The sequence below is a fragment of the Microchirus variegatus genome, assembly GCF_963457635.1.
Source record: "Microchirus variegatus genome assembly, chromosome: 11".
Classification (NCBI taxonomy): domain Eukaryota; kingdom Metazoa; phylum Chordata; class Actinopteri; order Pleuronectiformes; family Soleidae; genus Microchirus; species Microchirus variegatus.
Genome location: NC_139812.1, coordinates 22,844,379 through 22,857,382, shown reverse-complemented (window position 1 = coordinate 22,857,382; position 13,004 = coordinate 22,844,379). Strand labels below are relative to the sequence as shown.

The 13,004-nt window shown below is 42.2% G+C and overlaps 1 protein-coding gene across 2 annotated transcripts in view; it reads left to right on the top strand.

The window, feature by feature from the left end:
- Positions 1-4,527: 4,527 nt before the first annotated feature.
- Positions 4,528-13,004, top strand: part of pax2a (paired box 2a) — a gene marked incomplete at both ends in the record, with an annotated part of 30,805 nt that continues 22,328 nt past the window's right edge. Inside the window, 5 exons of one of the 2 annotated variants that reach the window (XM_083898189.1) lie at positions 4,528-4,576; positions 5,745-5,910; positions 6,926-7,123; positions 10,306-10,391; positions 10,481-10,600. In XM_083898189.1, the coding sequence (XP_083754315.1) occupies positions 4,534-4,576; positions 5,745-5,910; positions 6,926-7,123; positions 10,306-10,391; positions 10,481-10,600 (613 nt within the window). The remainder of the gene's footprint in view (positions 4,577-5,744; positions 5,911-6,925; positions 7,124-10,305; positions 10,392-10,480; positions 10,601-13,004) is intronic. The other variant, XM_083898188.1, reaches the window with a different exon arrangement.

Sequence of the window (13,004 nt, the reverse complement as noted above, 5' to 3'; positions counted from 1 at the left end):
GGCGGCAAAGTTTTATGGAATTAAATTAAGACTCAATAAGTCTGTGTTTTACAGAGAGAGTGTTTGTGTTGTAAATCTGTTCAACTTTTTAACAATAAATAATAAATTCAGTTTTAAAAGCATCAGAGCTGGTGTTCATGGGGAGGGAGACAATATCTCATGTGTTATTGTTATAATAATAATATAAATGCTTTATTTCACTGTTGTTATTATACAAGACAATATACACACACTTAGGTTGTTTTAAATGCTGAACCTTCTACTTGTTTTATTTGATTTTCTATCTCCCTTTATCTAAATTCTAGTCCACTAGAGCTTTATTTTTGTTGTGTTTTTTTTTTTTGTAGTCGTCGTCGTCGTCGTCGTCGCCGCCTAAACCGTTTAGTTTTGGTTGATCGGTCAAAGATTCTGTCAACCAGCGGGGAGAGGCGCGACGCCGCAGCCGGGGAGGGAGCGCAGGAGGCCGGACAGATCTGCTGGGCTGCGTCGGGGAGACGCACCATTAGACAAGAGGAGAGAGAGAGAGAGAGAGAGAGAGGGGGAAAGAGAGGGAGAGAAGCATGGCTCACAGCGCCTGTGGTCGATCAGGTAAGAGTTTCTCTGCCTCACACTCCTGTGTCTGTGTGTTTGTTTGCAGGTGACTTGGTTTCTCTGTGTGGAACCAAACTGTGTTTTATTATTATTTGTGTAACTCAAAAAAACAACTGTGCAGCAATTTCTCTCTTTTTCCTCACTTTTACTAAAATAATAATAATAATTATTATTATTATTATTACAGGCCTGTGTGCTCGTGGCTGTAATAGATCACACACTAATCCACCTCTCAATTTTTTGGGGCGTGGACGCGCAGATCAATGAGGGAAAAAAAAAAAAAAACAGTTGTAATGATCTAATTAATTATGGCAAAATTAAAAGCACAAGTACAAAATCAATCTGTGCTGGTGTCGAGGATATGGAGTCAAATTGATCTCCATCTGCTGCCGTTCTAAAGCACATGAATAAGCAATCTGAGCGCTGCAGCTGATGATATCCATGCAGTTCTGGCATAGGCGGCCTGTCTGTCCATATGGCTGCGGGTGTCAGGAGACACCGACACAATCATGGCGGGACATTACGAGTGTGACTCCCGGTATATGATGATGATGATGATGATGGTGGTGGTGATGGTGTGTTTTTGACTAATATAAGAGAGGGAAATATTATAGAAGATAAGAGTCACGTGACGTCTGACGTGCAGGAGAAAAATACCATCAAAATATGGAATTTAATGAGTTAATTTGAATTATAGGAGCTGCATAAGTAGATTTATCTGGGTTTACTAAGGTCAATTATTATTTATTTGGTTTTGTCATTTGTCTTTTTTTATATAAATATACAGAATATATAATATATATATTATATATATGTATATATACATGACAATTGGCCTATTTTAGGCCAATTAAAATATTTTAAGGCTATTTTAATACTACTTAAAACGAGGGGACATTTAAAAATAATAATAATAATAATAATAAATAAATAAAACCAAAAATATAAATATTGATTATTGAAAGAACAAAATGGTTTTGTCCCTAATATAAATTCATCATCATCCCCTTTCTGTCTGTCCACTCCAATGCTCTTATTATTCACACAAAACACATTCACACAAAAAAATTATTATTATGACATATTATTGTTATTCTATGTTAAATAACATGAAACAGGGGCCTTTGTTTCTGTTTAATATTGTCGAAATCCACTCTTCGTTGAGGGATTGAATTTTTTTTTTTTTTAAAGTCAGGACTAACAGTTTGTTAATAACGGTCACGCGCTTTGTTTTCTGACTGTTGTTTGCACGGTGACACAGAGACGCTCGTGGAGCAGGATCCACGCGCACGCAGAGGTACGGAGGGTGCAAATCGGGCTGTTGAAGAGGGGGGGGGGGGGCGGTGGGGGGGACAAGGCAGCAGCTTTAGGGCAAAAGTGCACTGACGTGTGAAATTACAGCCCATGGTGCTACATATTGTACCAGAAGCTCCCATCCTTCCCCAAAAAAGGCAGAAACAAAAAAAAAAAAAGGAAGAAGAAGAATCGTCCTCAAACTTGTCCAGAGGGCAAATGAACAGAACAACTCTCAGGTATTAATATTATTAGTATTATTAGTAGTAGTAGTATTATTTCACAGCAAATAGGTTAAATCCTTGAATCGAAATTGCACATTTTATACATATTCTTCTTACTTTTCTCCACTTACACACTAATATGACGTGTGTTTTATTTATGTTCTAATAGAAAATAAAAGTGCATCAGACTTGCAGAAGTTTTCCCCCCACTTTTTTTTTTTGAGCTCCACACCGGAAGTGAGTAACTGTCAAAAACCTACAGTAGGTTTGACCTCACCAATCAACACCAACACCAGCACCAGCATCTGCTGCTGCTGCTGCTGCTGCTGCTGTGAACCTATACACATGTAAGCTGTGTGTGTGTGTGTGTGTGTGTAAGCTACTGTGTGAGCGCCATCTACAGAGCGATGCTGCACACATGCAGGCGGTGAGTGAGTGAATGAGTGAGTGAGTGGATGATGATGATGGTGGAGGATTATGAGGATGATGATGGTCTATACTGGGCTGACTCTTCTCTCTGCTCCCTGACCATGACTGTCAACAAAAACATGGATTTATACATATATATATATATATGTTTATGTATATATATATATATATATGTATATGAATGTATATCTTAATAATAAAGATCTCTCTCTCTATATATACGTATATATATACACATATATATATGTGTATATATATATATATATATATATATACATACATACATAGTTAACATTCAATACAGATACTGTGTTGTATATATTATTATTTCTGCTGAATTTAACACCAATAAGCAGCAGCAGTGAGAATCATGGAGCTGTGATGTGTTAAATGGCAGCAGCACATTTTCCAAAATATAAATAAAAGGGCACTTTGTTTATTTTTGTTTGTTTCATTTTGTTTTGTTTTACCCTGTCATATTTATTTAATAAAAATAAAAATAATACAAAAAAAAAAACGTTTTAATAGAGAAGAAGCTTAATGTTACCTGTACTAAAAAAAAAAGAAGTTGATTTTGAAGCATTTTGTTCCCTAAACTGGGTTAGTGTGTCATTATTGTTACTTTTTAAAATTGTTTACATTGTTTTGAAACTGGGCAACAATTCAAAAACAATATATATTATATAGCAATATACCTTTTCCTTGAATATCAATATAACAAAAGTTCCATGTGTCATTTTTAAGCAGTGTATTTTATCTCTTCTGTATGACATACGTCTCTCGTTATAATTTTTTTAGTCAGTAAAGAAGTTTAATTCACTGTTTTATTGTGATAATACTCTAAATGTTGTATATGTAATAATGTGTTTATTTATTTCTCTCTCTCAGCTGCAGCCTGTGCTGCTGAAAACAAACCCGTGAGTCTAAAATCATCGCTTTGAACCGCAAACTCACAGCTGACACTTCTTTACCCCCTGCATTCCTTTAATTTCCCTGATTCTTCACCTCAAAGTCTCATCATTTCCCGTTCCGTCTCCCTCCTCCTCCTCCTCCTCCTCCTCCTCTCTCCTGGCTGTCGGATGCAGGGACCTCCTCATTTGAGCTGCAGCTTCTTCTTTTTTTTTCTTTTTTTTTTTAACGTAGGCGAATCACAAAGTGTTGGAATCTATTGCCTTTGTCTGACAAGTCATCCATCTCTATGCGAGAGGATCTGTGGGATGAAGGTAGAGGAGGAGGAGGGAGGAGGAGGGAGGATGAGGAGGAGGAGGTGGTGAGGGGGGGGGGGGAGTTGATGTGTGGGACTGCAGCTTTTAGAAACAGACACACAAGGAGAGGGGTTTCATTCTCAGCCCAAAGCTCCGCTCAGGCACAGCCCATTCCGGAGGAGAGGGGGACGCACAGCTCCGCGCTCACGCCGTGTCCATGTTGTTGTCATCTCCGCCCCGCGCCTGACTCTAAGCACCTCCGCACGGTTCCTCCACAGCAGAGGAGAGAAGAAGGATTTTTTGTTTGTTTTGGTTCGGCCTGCAGCAGTTTCCACACACACATACACACACACATACACACACACACACACGGACCCGTGAGGACTTGATCTGCTGCTGCTGCTGTTTTTCCTGCTTCTTCATAATCACCATGTCCTTTAAACACAAACTGTGACCCCGTTTTCGAGCCGACGTTGCCGCGAATGGTGCGCTCTCGTATGCATGCACACGCATGGGTCACGCTCTGCACCTGACAGTCCTGCCTTCGTCTGCACACTTCTGAGTCCACACTTGAGAACAGGAGGGAAACTTAGACATCGCACCTGCAAACAAGTTCTTCCGCTGCTGCTGCTGCCGCTGCTGCTGCGGACTCTCCGCACCAGGACTTGTTTTTACTTCAAAATCTAAATCCTTGTTTTAGGTTTCTTTTTTTTTTTTTTACTCCTTTAAAGCTTCACCACAAAGGCGAAACGGCGACCTCAGTCGATTACCTTTCCTTCCTTTGCTATCCCATGGATATTCACTGCAAAGCAGACCCCTTCTCGGCGATGCACCGTGAGTATAATGGACGAGTTTAATAAAATAAGAAAGAAAATAAATAAATATGTGCAGGACTTCTCTCCTCTCTTGCAAAAAAATAAATACAATGAATAATAATTATGTAAGTTGTAGTTAAAAAAATTTTTTAAAACTTGTATCTGGAATCGAATATCTTTCATTTTGTGGAAAATGTATTGTCATTTTTTTCTCGTTTTAGCAGCAACATTTTGTGTTACTTTAATTTCTATAATAATAATAATTAAAAGAAAAATCAGCACTTCAAAGAAATAGATTGTAAAAAAAATACGTTTCTGAACAGTTTTTTCAAACATTAACTGAGCTGCTTCAAACAGCAGCTCCTCCATTTAAATACAAAGCGTTTATTAGCTGCGAAATGACAGCGAGGAGAGAGCACGTTTGTGTGTAAATGGATGTGAACGAGTCACCTTTGTTTTCACCATCTCTCACTTTAACTTCAGGTGGTAAAGAATAAATCATACAAAGTCCTTGTGGAGGAGAGAGAGAGAGCGAGAAAGAAAAAAACAAGGCGAGTGTTTGTTTTGTTTTCGTTGTTTTTGTTTATTCTCCTCCATATGATATGCGTAAAAGAAGAGCCGGGCGCTGTGCGTAAATTATTGATCCCTCCTCCTAACTCCATTCGCACCATCCGCGTTTGTAATATGAGTTATCAAAGCTCGTTTTAATTATTTACGGCAATTGTGCGAGGAAAATTAAACAGGCTGAAACGCAATATCCCGCGACATGTGTTCAGCTGCGAGGAGGGAAAAGAGACGCTCCTGGAAAATAATTCACTGTACAGAGAAAGAGAAGCGTTTTTTTTACCATATAGATGCAAGAAAATTTATATTTTTTTATTAAATTAATGTGGGGGGGAAATAGTCGTTATTTTATTTTTACTTATTATTTTTTAATTTGATCTTATTTGAATTAATATATATGATTGGCTGCTTTAATTTAACAATATTCTCATTATTATGTTCTATTAAATGACCTTATTTTTCGTGACCTTTGTAATGTGATTGAATATTTAACATATATATATATATATAAATAAAGATATAGACTGCAGTATATTCTCTCCTCACAGAAACCCCCCGCGTGTCTCCTGCTGCAGGTGTGTAATGTTATGCTCCCCCTTGTGCTGCTGTTGTGTCCCACGCAGGGCACGGCGGTGTGAACCAACTCGGCGGGGTGTTTGTCAACGGCAGGCCGCTCCCGGACGTGGTCCGGCAGCGGATCGTGGAGCTGGCGCACCAGGGCGTCCGGCCCTGCGACATCTCCAGACAGCTACGGGTCAGTCACGGCTGCGTCAGCAAAATCCTCGGCAGGTAAAAGGGGGGGAATCCAGGCAGCGCGCGCGCGCTCTCTCTGTGTGTGTGTGTGTGTGTGTGTGTCAAACATCAATCTTTGTCTAGATTCTCCTGTTCTTGTATAATAACGCGCACGCAGCTCTATTTCAGCCTCAGTCATCGGTTATGTAGGCAGGTCATTTTTTATTTTCTGCTTTCTATCTTTATTTTTTTTGTTCCTTGAACACAGCAGTTCTGCGTCAGAGATTTATTTATTTATTTATTTTATTTACTATTTTTATATTTCTATTCATCACCTGCAGCCTCACAGGACCAAAAAAAATAAAAAATAAGCACGAGAGGAGGTTTAATTTTTTTTATAATGTAAATACTATCACCACTGTATTATAAGTAGCAGCCTGATAATCCATCAGATTAAACACCATAAACACAGGCTTTAAAAATTGCTATATATATTATTTTTTAACTCAAGAGCACAAATGCTGTGAGATAATATTTTGAAATTATATTTTTTTCAGCTATCAGAAGGCATTTCAGAGGTATTTTTCATTTCACACACACTCTGAATGTTTGTCACCAACATTATTTTTTTTTTTTGCCAGAAAGGTCATGGTGGCATGTCGTGCATGCTACTGTACAAGCTCATGGAGAGTGGAAAATCAAGTCTAAAACACTATATAAATAAATACATACAAAGCAGCAAACCTGTCCTTTGTTCTGTCCGTCTCACTGCTTATTATTATTATTATTATTATTATTATATTGTGATTTCAATCACCCTCCAGCTGACACATGATTTGGCTCATAAAAAACAGCAGATTGTAGATTAAAAGACACATTTCTAGGTGTTTTTGTGTATTTTTTCTTTGTATATTCACTCGCAGAGGGTCGGCGGAGATTTGTTTCCACACAAACGAATTTTTATTCATTTACCCCCCAACCCCTCCTCATCATCCCCCCCACGACTGACTCATGTGGACTGTTGAATTAAAGGCTGGATCCATTCAAGAACACGCACTCTGTCCCCATGCAGGTACTATGAAACCGGCAGTATTAAACCCGGAGTCATTGGTGGCTCCAAACCAAAAGTCGCAACTCCGAAGGTGGTGGACAAAATAGCCGACTACAAGCGCCAGAATCCGACCATGTTCGCGTGGGAGATCAGGGACCGACTACTGGCTGAGGGCGTCTGCGACAACGACACCGTCCCCAGCGTCTCGTCCATCAACAGGTAGGTTGAAAAAAATCACGTTTTAACTCAACGCTGTTGTCTTTAAAATCATGCCGAATTGTTCCAAAACTGAGCAAAATCCTTCTGAAATAGTAAGTGTCTTGTCTTTTTTAAAAAACGGGTGCTCGATTGTGACACAAAATGTTTAATTGAGCTAAATTCAAATGAGAAATCGGGCGAGAGACATCACAGCCACGCGTAAAGGCCGATAAATCAGCTTTAAAACAAACATATAGCAGGTTTTTTTTATTATTATTTTCACACACGAGGCTTGAAGCGTATAGTCCTTTTCCAGTCGAGCCATGTAACCGGGGTGGTCTCACAAGTGAAATCCAATCCCCTGTGCGGCCCTGCGCGACACTGCGCGAGCGCGGGGGCTGGCTGCGCGCGTGGGGCTGCGTGGGGCCACGGAGAATCACATCTGTCTCGATAAAAACCGATCGATGCCGCGTAACCAGATCCAGAGGCGGAGGGAAATACCCAACCAAGTCGCTCAATACGCCGGACCACACTGCGACAGAAGCGGCAGGCGGCAGCAGCAGCAGCAGCAGCCTCTTTATTAGCACACATTTGCTCCCTTGTTTCCCTGCGCCAAAGGCGCATGTGGAGCCACTGCACATCTCAATTTTTCAATTATTACGCGTTAAATAAAACAATATTATTATTACTATGTGGAATAAATATATAAAAAACTGCAAATGTGGACTATAAAAGAGTTCCTGTTCCCCTGCTACAGCAGCACAGACACCCTATACCTTCACCTTTCCCACATGCAGCGGGGACAGCAGTGGACAAAGTGTCTTTCAGACAGAGGACGCCTGTGATAAAGCCTCAGTGCATGTGTGCAAAGTGAAGAGAAAAAAAAAAAAAAAGGAAAAGGAAAAAGCCCCATGGAGGCTGGGAGTGATGAACTTTGGTTAGGAGGCACTGTTCCAGAGAGCTGGTCATCGGCATTACATTTTAATGAGCTGAAGAGAGTCTCATAACACCATCCAGCTAAATGAAAGAGATGGATGAATCTTTATTAAAAAAGGAAAAGAAAAGAGAGAGAATTATTAGAAAAAGCGGTTGCTGCACGTGTGGCTTCAACAGGTCACTGTTATCACCTGTTGTTGTTGTCGTCCTCAAACACAGTGAGTCTTATTCACAGATATTGGTGTTGTTTTTGATGCATTAATGTAAAAGAAAAGCTGTCTGATGGGAGAAGTCGTGTCCTTTAGAAAGTATATTTTCACTTGCACATTAATAAATACTATGACACCTCGTGGCTCTGTGCACATTTGCACTTTTCTCCTTAAATCACACGACTTTAAGAGTGGTTTCACTCTTGAATGTGATTATTAGCCGGTGGCAGAAAATATAAGAGTGTAGAAAGTATAGTTTTACACATTACAGGCTTCTTATTAAATATAATTTTCATTTGTTAGTGTTGGTGTCAAATGGAGGAGGAGGGAATAAAGTGAGGAAGGGAAGAGAGAGGATGGAGAGGAGAGAGGAGAGGAGTCAGCGGTGGTCTCTGTGGTTACGAGGCCTGACCCCTGTGCTGTAGACTAAAGAGGATGTTCCCCCGGCTTTAAACACATTTTCCCTGCATGAATTATTAAAGATTACACAGATACTGGGTTGCACTTTGTTGTTGTTGCCGTAGAGAGAAAGAGAAAGAGGAGTTTCCACGGCGGTGCCCAGTGGACAGAGGCGTCCACCCATGAGGTCCTAAGTGGCTTTCAATCATATTGATCCTGATTTTAATATTTCTTTGGGGATTTTTATTTTTTTTTCTTTCCCTTTCCAACAGCCAAACGCCCCAACGTCGTTAATTCAGCCATCCAAATTGCTTATTCAATATCAACAACGCGGACTCGAAACAAAGTCCTTGAATTTATGAGGCTCCCTCGAGTCGTGAGGTCAGATAACTGTTGTGGTGAGATGTTAGAAATTCAAATAAAATATTGATGTGTGTTTTTTCTGGCCGACGAGGAGGAGGAGGAGGAGGAGGAGGAGGAGGCTGCTTGCCTTTGTTACCGCGCCTGAAGGAGAGAGCGAGTATAGAGGACGCCTGAGATACTGAGGGGAATGAAAACAGTCTGATGTACTTTTTTCTTCTTCTTCTTGCCCCTGAGGACGTTAACCCTGTAGCTGCCTGATTCTGTAACGACGCTGCGTCTGAATGTCAATGCAGCCTCATCTGCACTCTGTTTGTCTGATTGTGTAATCCTCACCTTTAAACATCATCTAATGCTTATTATAAGAGCACACACACACACGAGCGATTTAACAGAGTATAGATGTGGCCGTGTTTTCAATAAGACACTATTGCTTTCCCGTCATGTGAAACTTATAGATCATTATTTGCGTTTTTTTGCTCGTCGTCAACTTTTCCCCCCGTCTAATCGGCCTCTGCTGGAGGATTCCTGTGTGCTACAGACACCACAGAGAGGTGACAGAGAAACACAGGAGCAGGAATACTAAAAAATGAGCCGGAGAAGAGTCGCTAAAGACACACACTGAGAGAGAAGAAGAGCTTAGGAGAGTGAGAGAGACAGAGATTGTAAAGTACATTAAAACAGACAGCGTATACTGGACACTGGAGAGAGAAATAAGAAGAGAGGACGGCTGCAGGAGTGAAAGATCAGGTGTGAGAGATGGAGAGGGAAGGAGAGAACCAGGAGAGTGGGGAGCAGGAGAGGGAGATTATTAGAGTTGGCCAGGTAGAGCCAGTGAAGCCCATCATTGAGGTGAATTGATGTGATTTCATGCTTTGTTTGCAAGATCATTCAGACCAAAGTGCAATGAAGACTTTCCCCGCCACATCACATCTTACTGGTACAGGAGAACAAGGGGGGGGGACTTTATCATATTTCTAACCCCAAGAATCCAACTAGATTGAATCCACAATCTCTGAGCGACTGTTCAGCCTCACACAGGAGCACAGAGATTGTGCCCCTAAGGCCCTGAGATTGGCTGCTATAGTGACGGGGGCCGCCGCAGGAACACGAGGATACAAGTGGCCCCCAAACGGCGGCGGCGGCGAGCGTTTGTACATGCACAGGGCGTAAGTGGACGCCATGTGCCGCATTTAAGTGCCCCGGGGGTGGGGGGGGGGGGGAGCGACGACTGTGTGAAATCTCCCTGCTCTGGCAGGCTGAAATTGATTGATCCGTGTCTGTTGTTCACTTTGCCAGGATTATCCGCACCAAAGTCCAGCAGCAGTTCCACCCGTCCCCAGACGGATCCGTCACGCCGCTGTCCACGCCGGGCCACACCATAGGTGAGCGGGAGCGAGGCCGACCCACAAGAAAGACACAAATAACACACACACGCACACACACACGCATTAACTCATGCTTTCTCCATCAGTGCCCAGCACAGCCTCCCCTCCTGTGACCAGCGCCTCCAACAATCCCGTAGGATCCTACTCCATCAACGGCATTCTGGGTATCCCCCGCTCCAACGGCGAGAAGAGGAAACGAGACGATGGTAAGAAAGAGAGAGTTTGTTTTCCATCCTTTTTAACTCCCTCCATCTCTCGCCTCCTACTTTTTTTTTTTTTTTTTTTTCTCTGTGTGTGAAGAAGAAGAAGAAGAAGATGGCGTTTATGACAGCACTGCTGCAGCCATGTGTGTGTGTGTGTGTGTTTTTGTGTGTGTGTGCTGTCTCCAATGACTTGTTATTGTTGTATATCAGGGCAGGGCAAGTGTTGTGATTCAATCAGCTTTTACTTTTTTCTATTTTTTTTATTTATTTTTTTACCATACGCCTACAAAGCTGCATCTCAATTTCAGAGCATGCTCGGGCGTACTGTAGATATCTTATATAGCTGTCACATACAACTCTAATCCCCCCTTGGCACAAAGCATTATTGCTGCTCTTCCTTTTATTTTTATATCATAGCAAAAGGAAAACGAAAGCTAGGTTTTTTTGGTTTTTTTGCCTTGATACGACCATCAATTCATTTTTTTTGACTAAACTGTATTTTTATTGTGAGGAGCTGAGCAACACTTAACTCAATAATAACCTATTTTCTTTCCGTGTGACTTCATGGACGCCATCAGGACACTGGCAAGGAAAAATAGACACACTCAAAGATTAAGTGGAAGCTTAACCGGTCCAAGCCAGAATGTCTCATTCCTAGGCAAAGGCAAGAGTGGACACACACCGCCTCAGGGCTAATAGATTATCGGTTGTGCAAACAATTGGCTTTTTTAATGCCTATGAATTAACATGTCCCTAGTGGAGGCCTGAACAGGTGTAGGAACAGACCGGTGCAGGCAGGCAGGGAGGGGAGGGGGCTGCGCATGTGTGTGTGTGTGTGTGTGTTGATGATGATGATGTGGTTGAAATGATCTCAAAGAGCACTCATCAAAACAGGCCACTTCCTTCTGTTATGTTTCCGTCTCTTTAGTTCACTGGAGTGGCAACCACTTGGACGGAAGGAAAATAGGACATTGTAAGTTCAACTTATAGACAACCTTGTCATTCTGCTTCTGCTTCAATCAGATCACACAAAACTTTCCCCTCTCTCTCGATTCTTTCCTCTGTTTTCGCACACACACACATTCTCCTAAATGATTTTAAAGATGATATTTTGCTCTAAATGTTGCGCTGAAACCCACTGCAGTGCATTTATTGTTATCAGGGTGGACCCCAGTCCCATGAAACGATGTTTTACCCCTTCACATGTGTTTCTGCATTCTTGTTCATTTAACCCCATCTTTGTGCCACTGTTGTTGTTGCTATGGTGGCGCGTGTGTGTGTGTGTGTGTTCCCAGTGTGGCTAAAGTCGTCAGTTTGCCCTTTGAAGGCAGGGGAAAAAGGTCCCCATTACTGCAGGGCTGTAGAGATAATGTAGTGTGACACGCGTTATGTACACCGGGTCCCCCCCGTAAGACGAGCTTTCAGGGACACGAGGTGCCATGAGAGCCATTAATCTGTCCTTGTCATGTGTTATTGCAAATTAAAAAGTTGCATGTTACACCGGGGCGGCTTTGAGTGAAGATGGGGAAGAGGAGAGGAGGGAAGAGGAGGGGAGGGGGGGAAAAAGTGGGTTTATGAGGTGAGGGAGGATGAAGGATGAAGACGAAGGTTTCTGGCAGCCTGAGTGAGAATGGAGCAAGGATTAGTTTTAGGATTTGTGCATGTGTACAGTACACACACACACACACACACACACACACACACACACACACACACACACATATATATATATACATACACATCCATAAGCGTGTAAATGTGTGTATGTTACACGTGTCTGTTAGTAACTTCACATGCACCTTGCGCACAGTGAACATAGTGACATTTAAAAGAATTTGCAATTCTGCAGAGAAAAGCTATTAATTCACAAATTAACATCTCACCCCCCCCCCCCCCCCCCTCCTCCCTCATCCTCCCCTCCTCCCTCCTCCTCCCTCCCTCTATCTGGGATGTGCAAGCCATCGAAAAGACAAAAGAAATAGCCTTAAGGGGGGAAAAGAGAGAGTCTCAGCCCCTATCTGTGGAGAGATTGGTTTGCATGTCTGCGAGCAGCGATACCAATTATGCCAGAGCTGGGAGAATGCGTCTCAATGTGCCCCCTCCTTTGCCCCCCCCCCCACCACTCCTCCTCCTCCACTCCCCACCACCACCACCATCACCACCGCTGCCGCCGCCGCCGCCGCTGCCACCCCGAATCTATCCATGGCCAGATTTATTTGTGTATCTCATTACGGGAAATGGGATGTTGTTGCTGCCAAATGCATTAATAGTGAAGTGGGGAAAATTAGCCTGTTGTACAGAATGCATCTAACTCAAGTCGTTTAAACCTATGGTGGAAGTGGAAGCCAAGAAAAGACTGAGACTGAGAGAGAGAGAGAGAGAGAGAGAGGACCGGGGGGTTGTCACG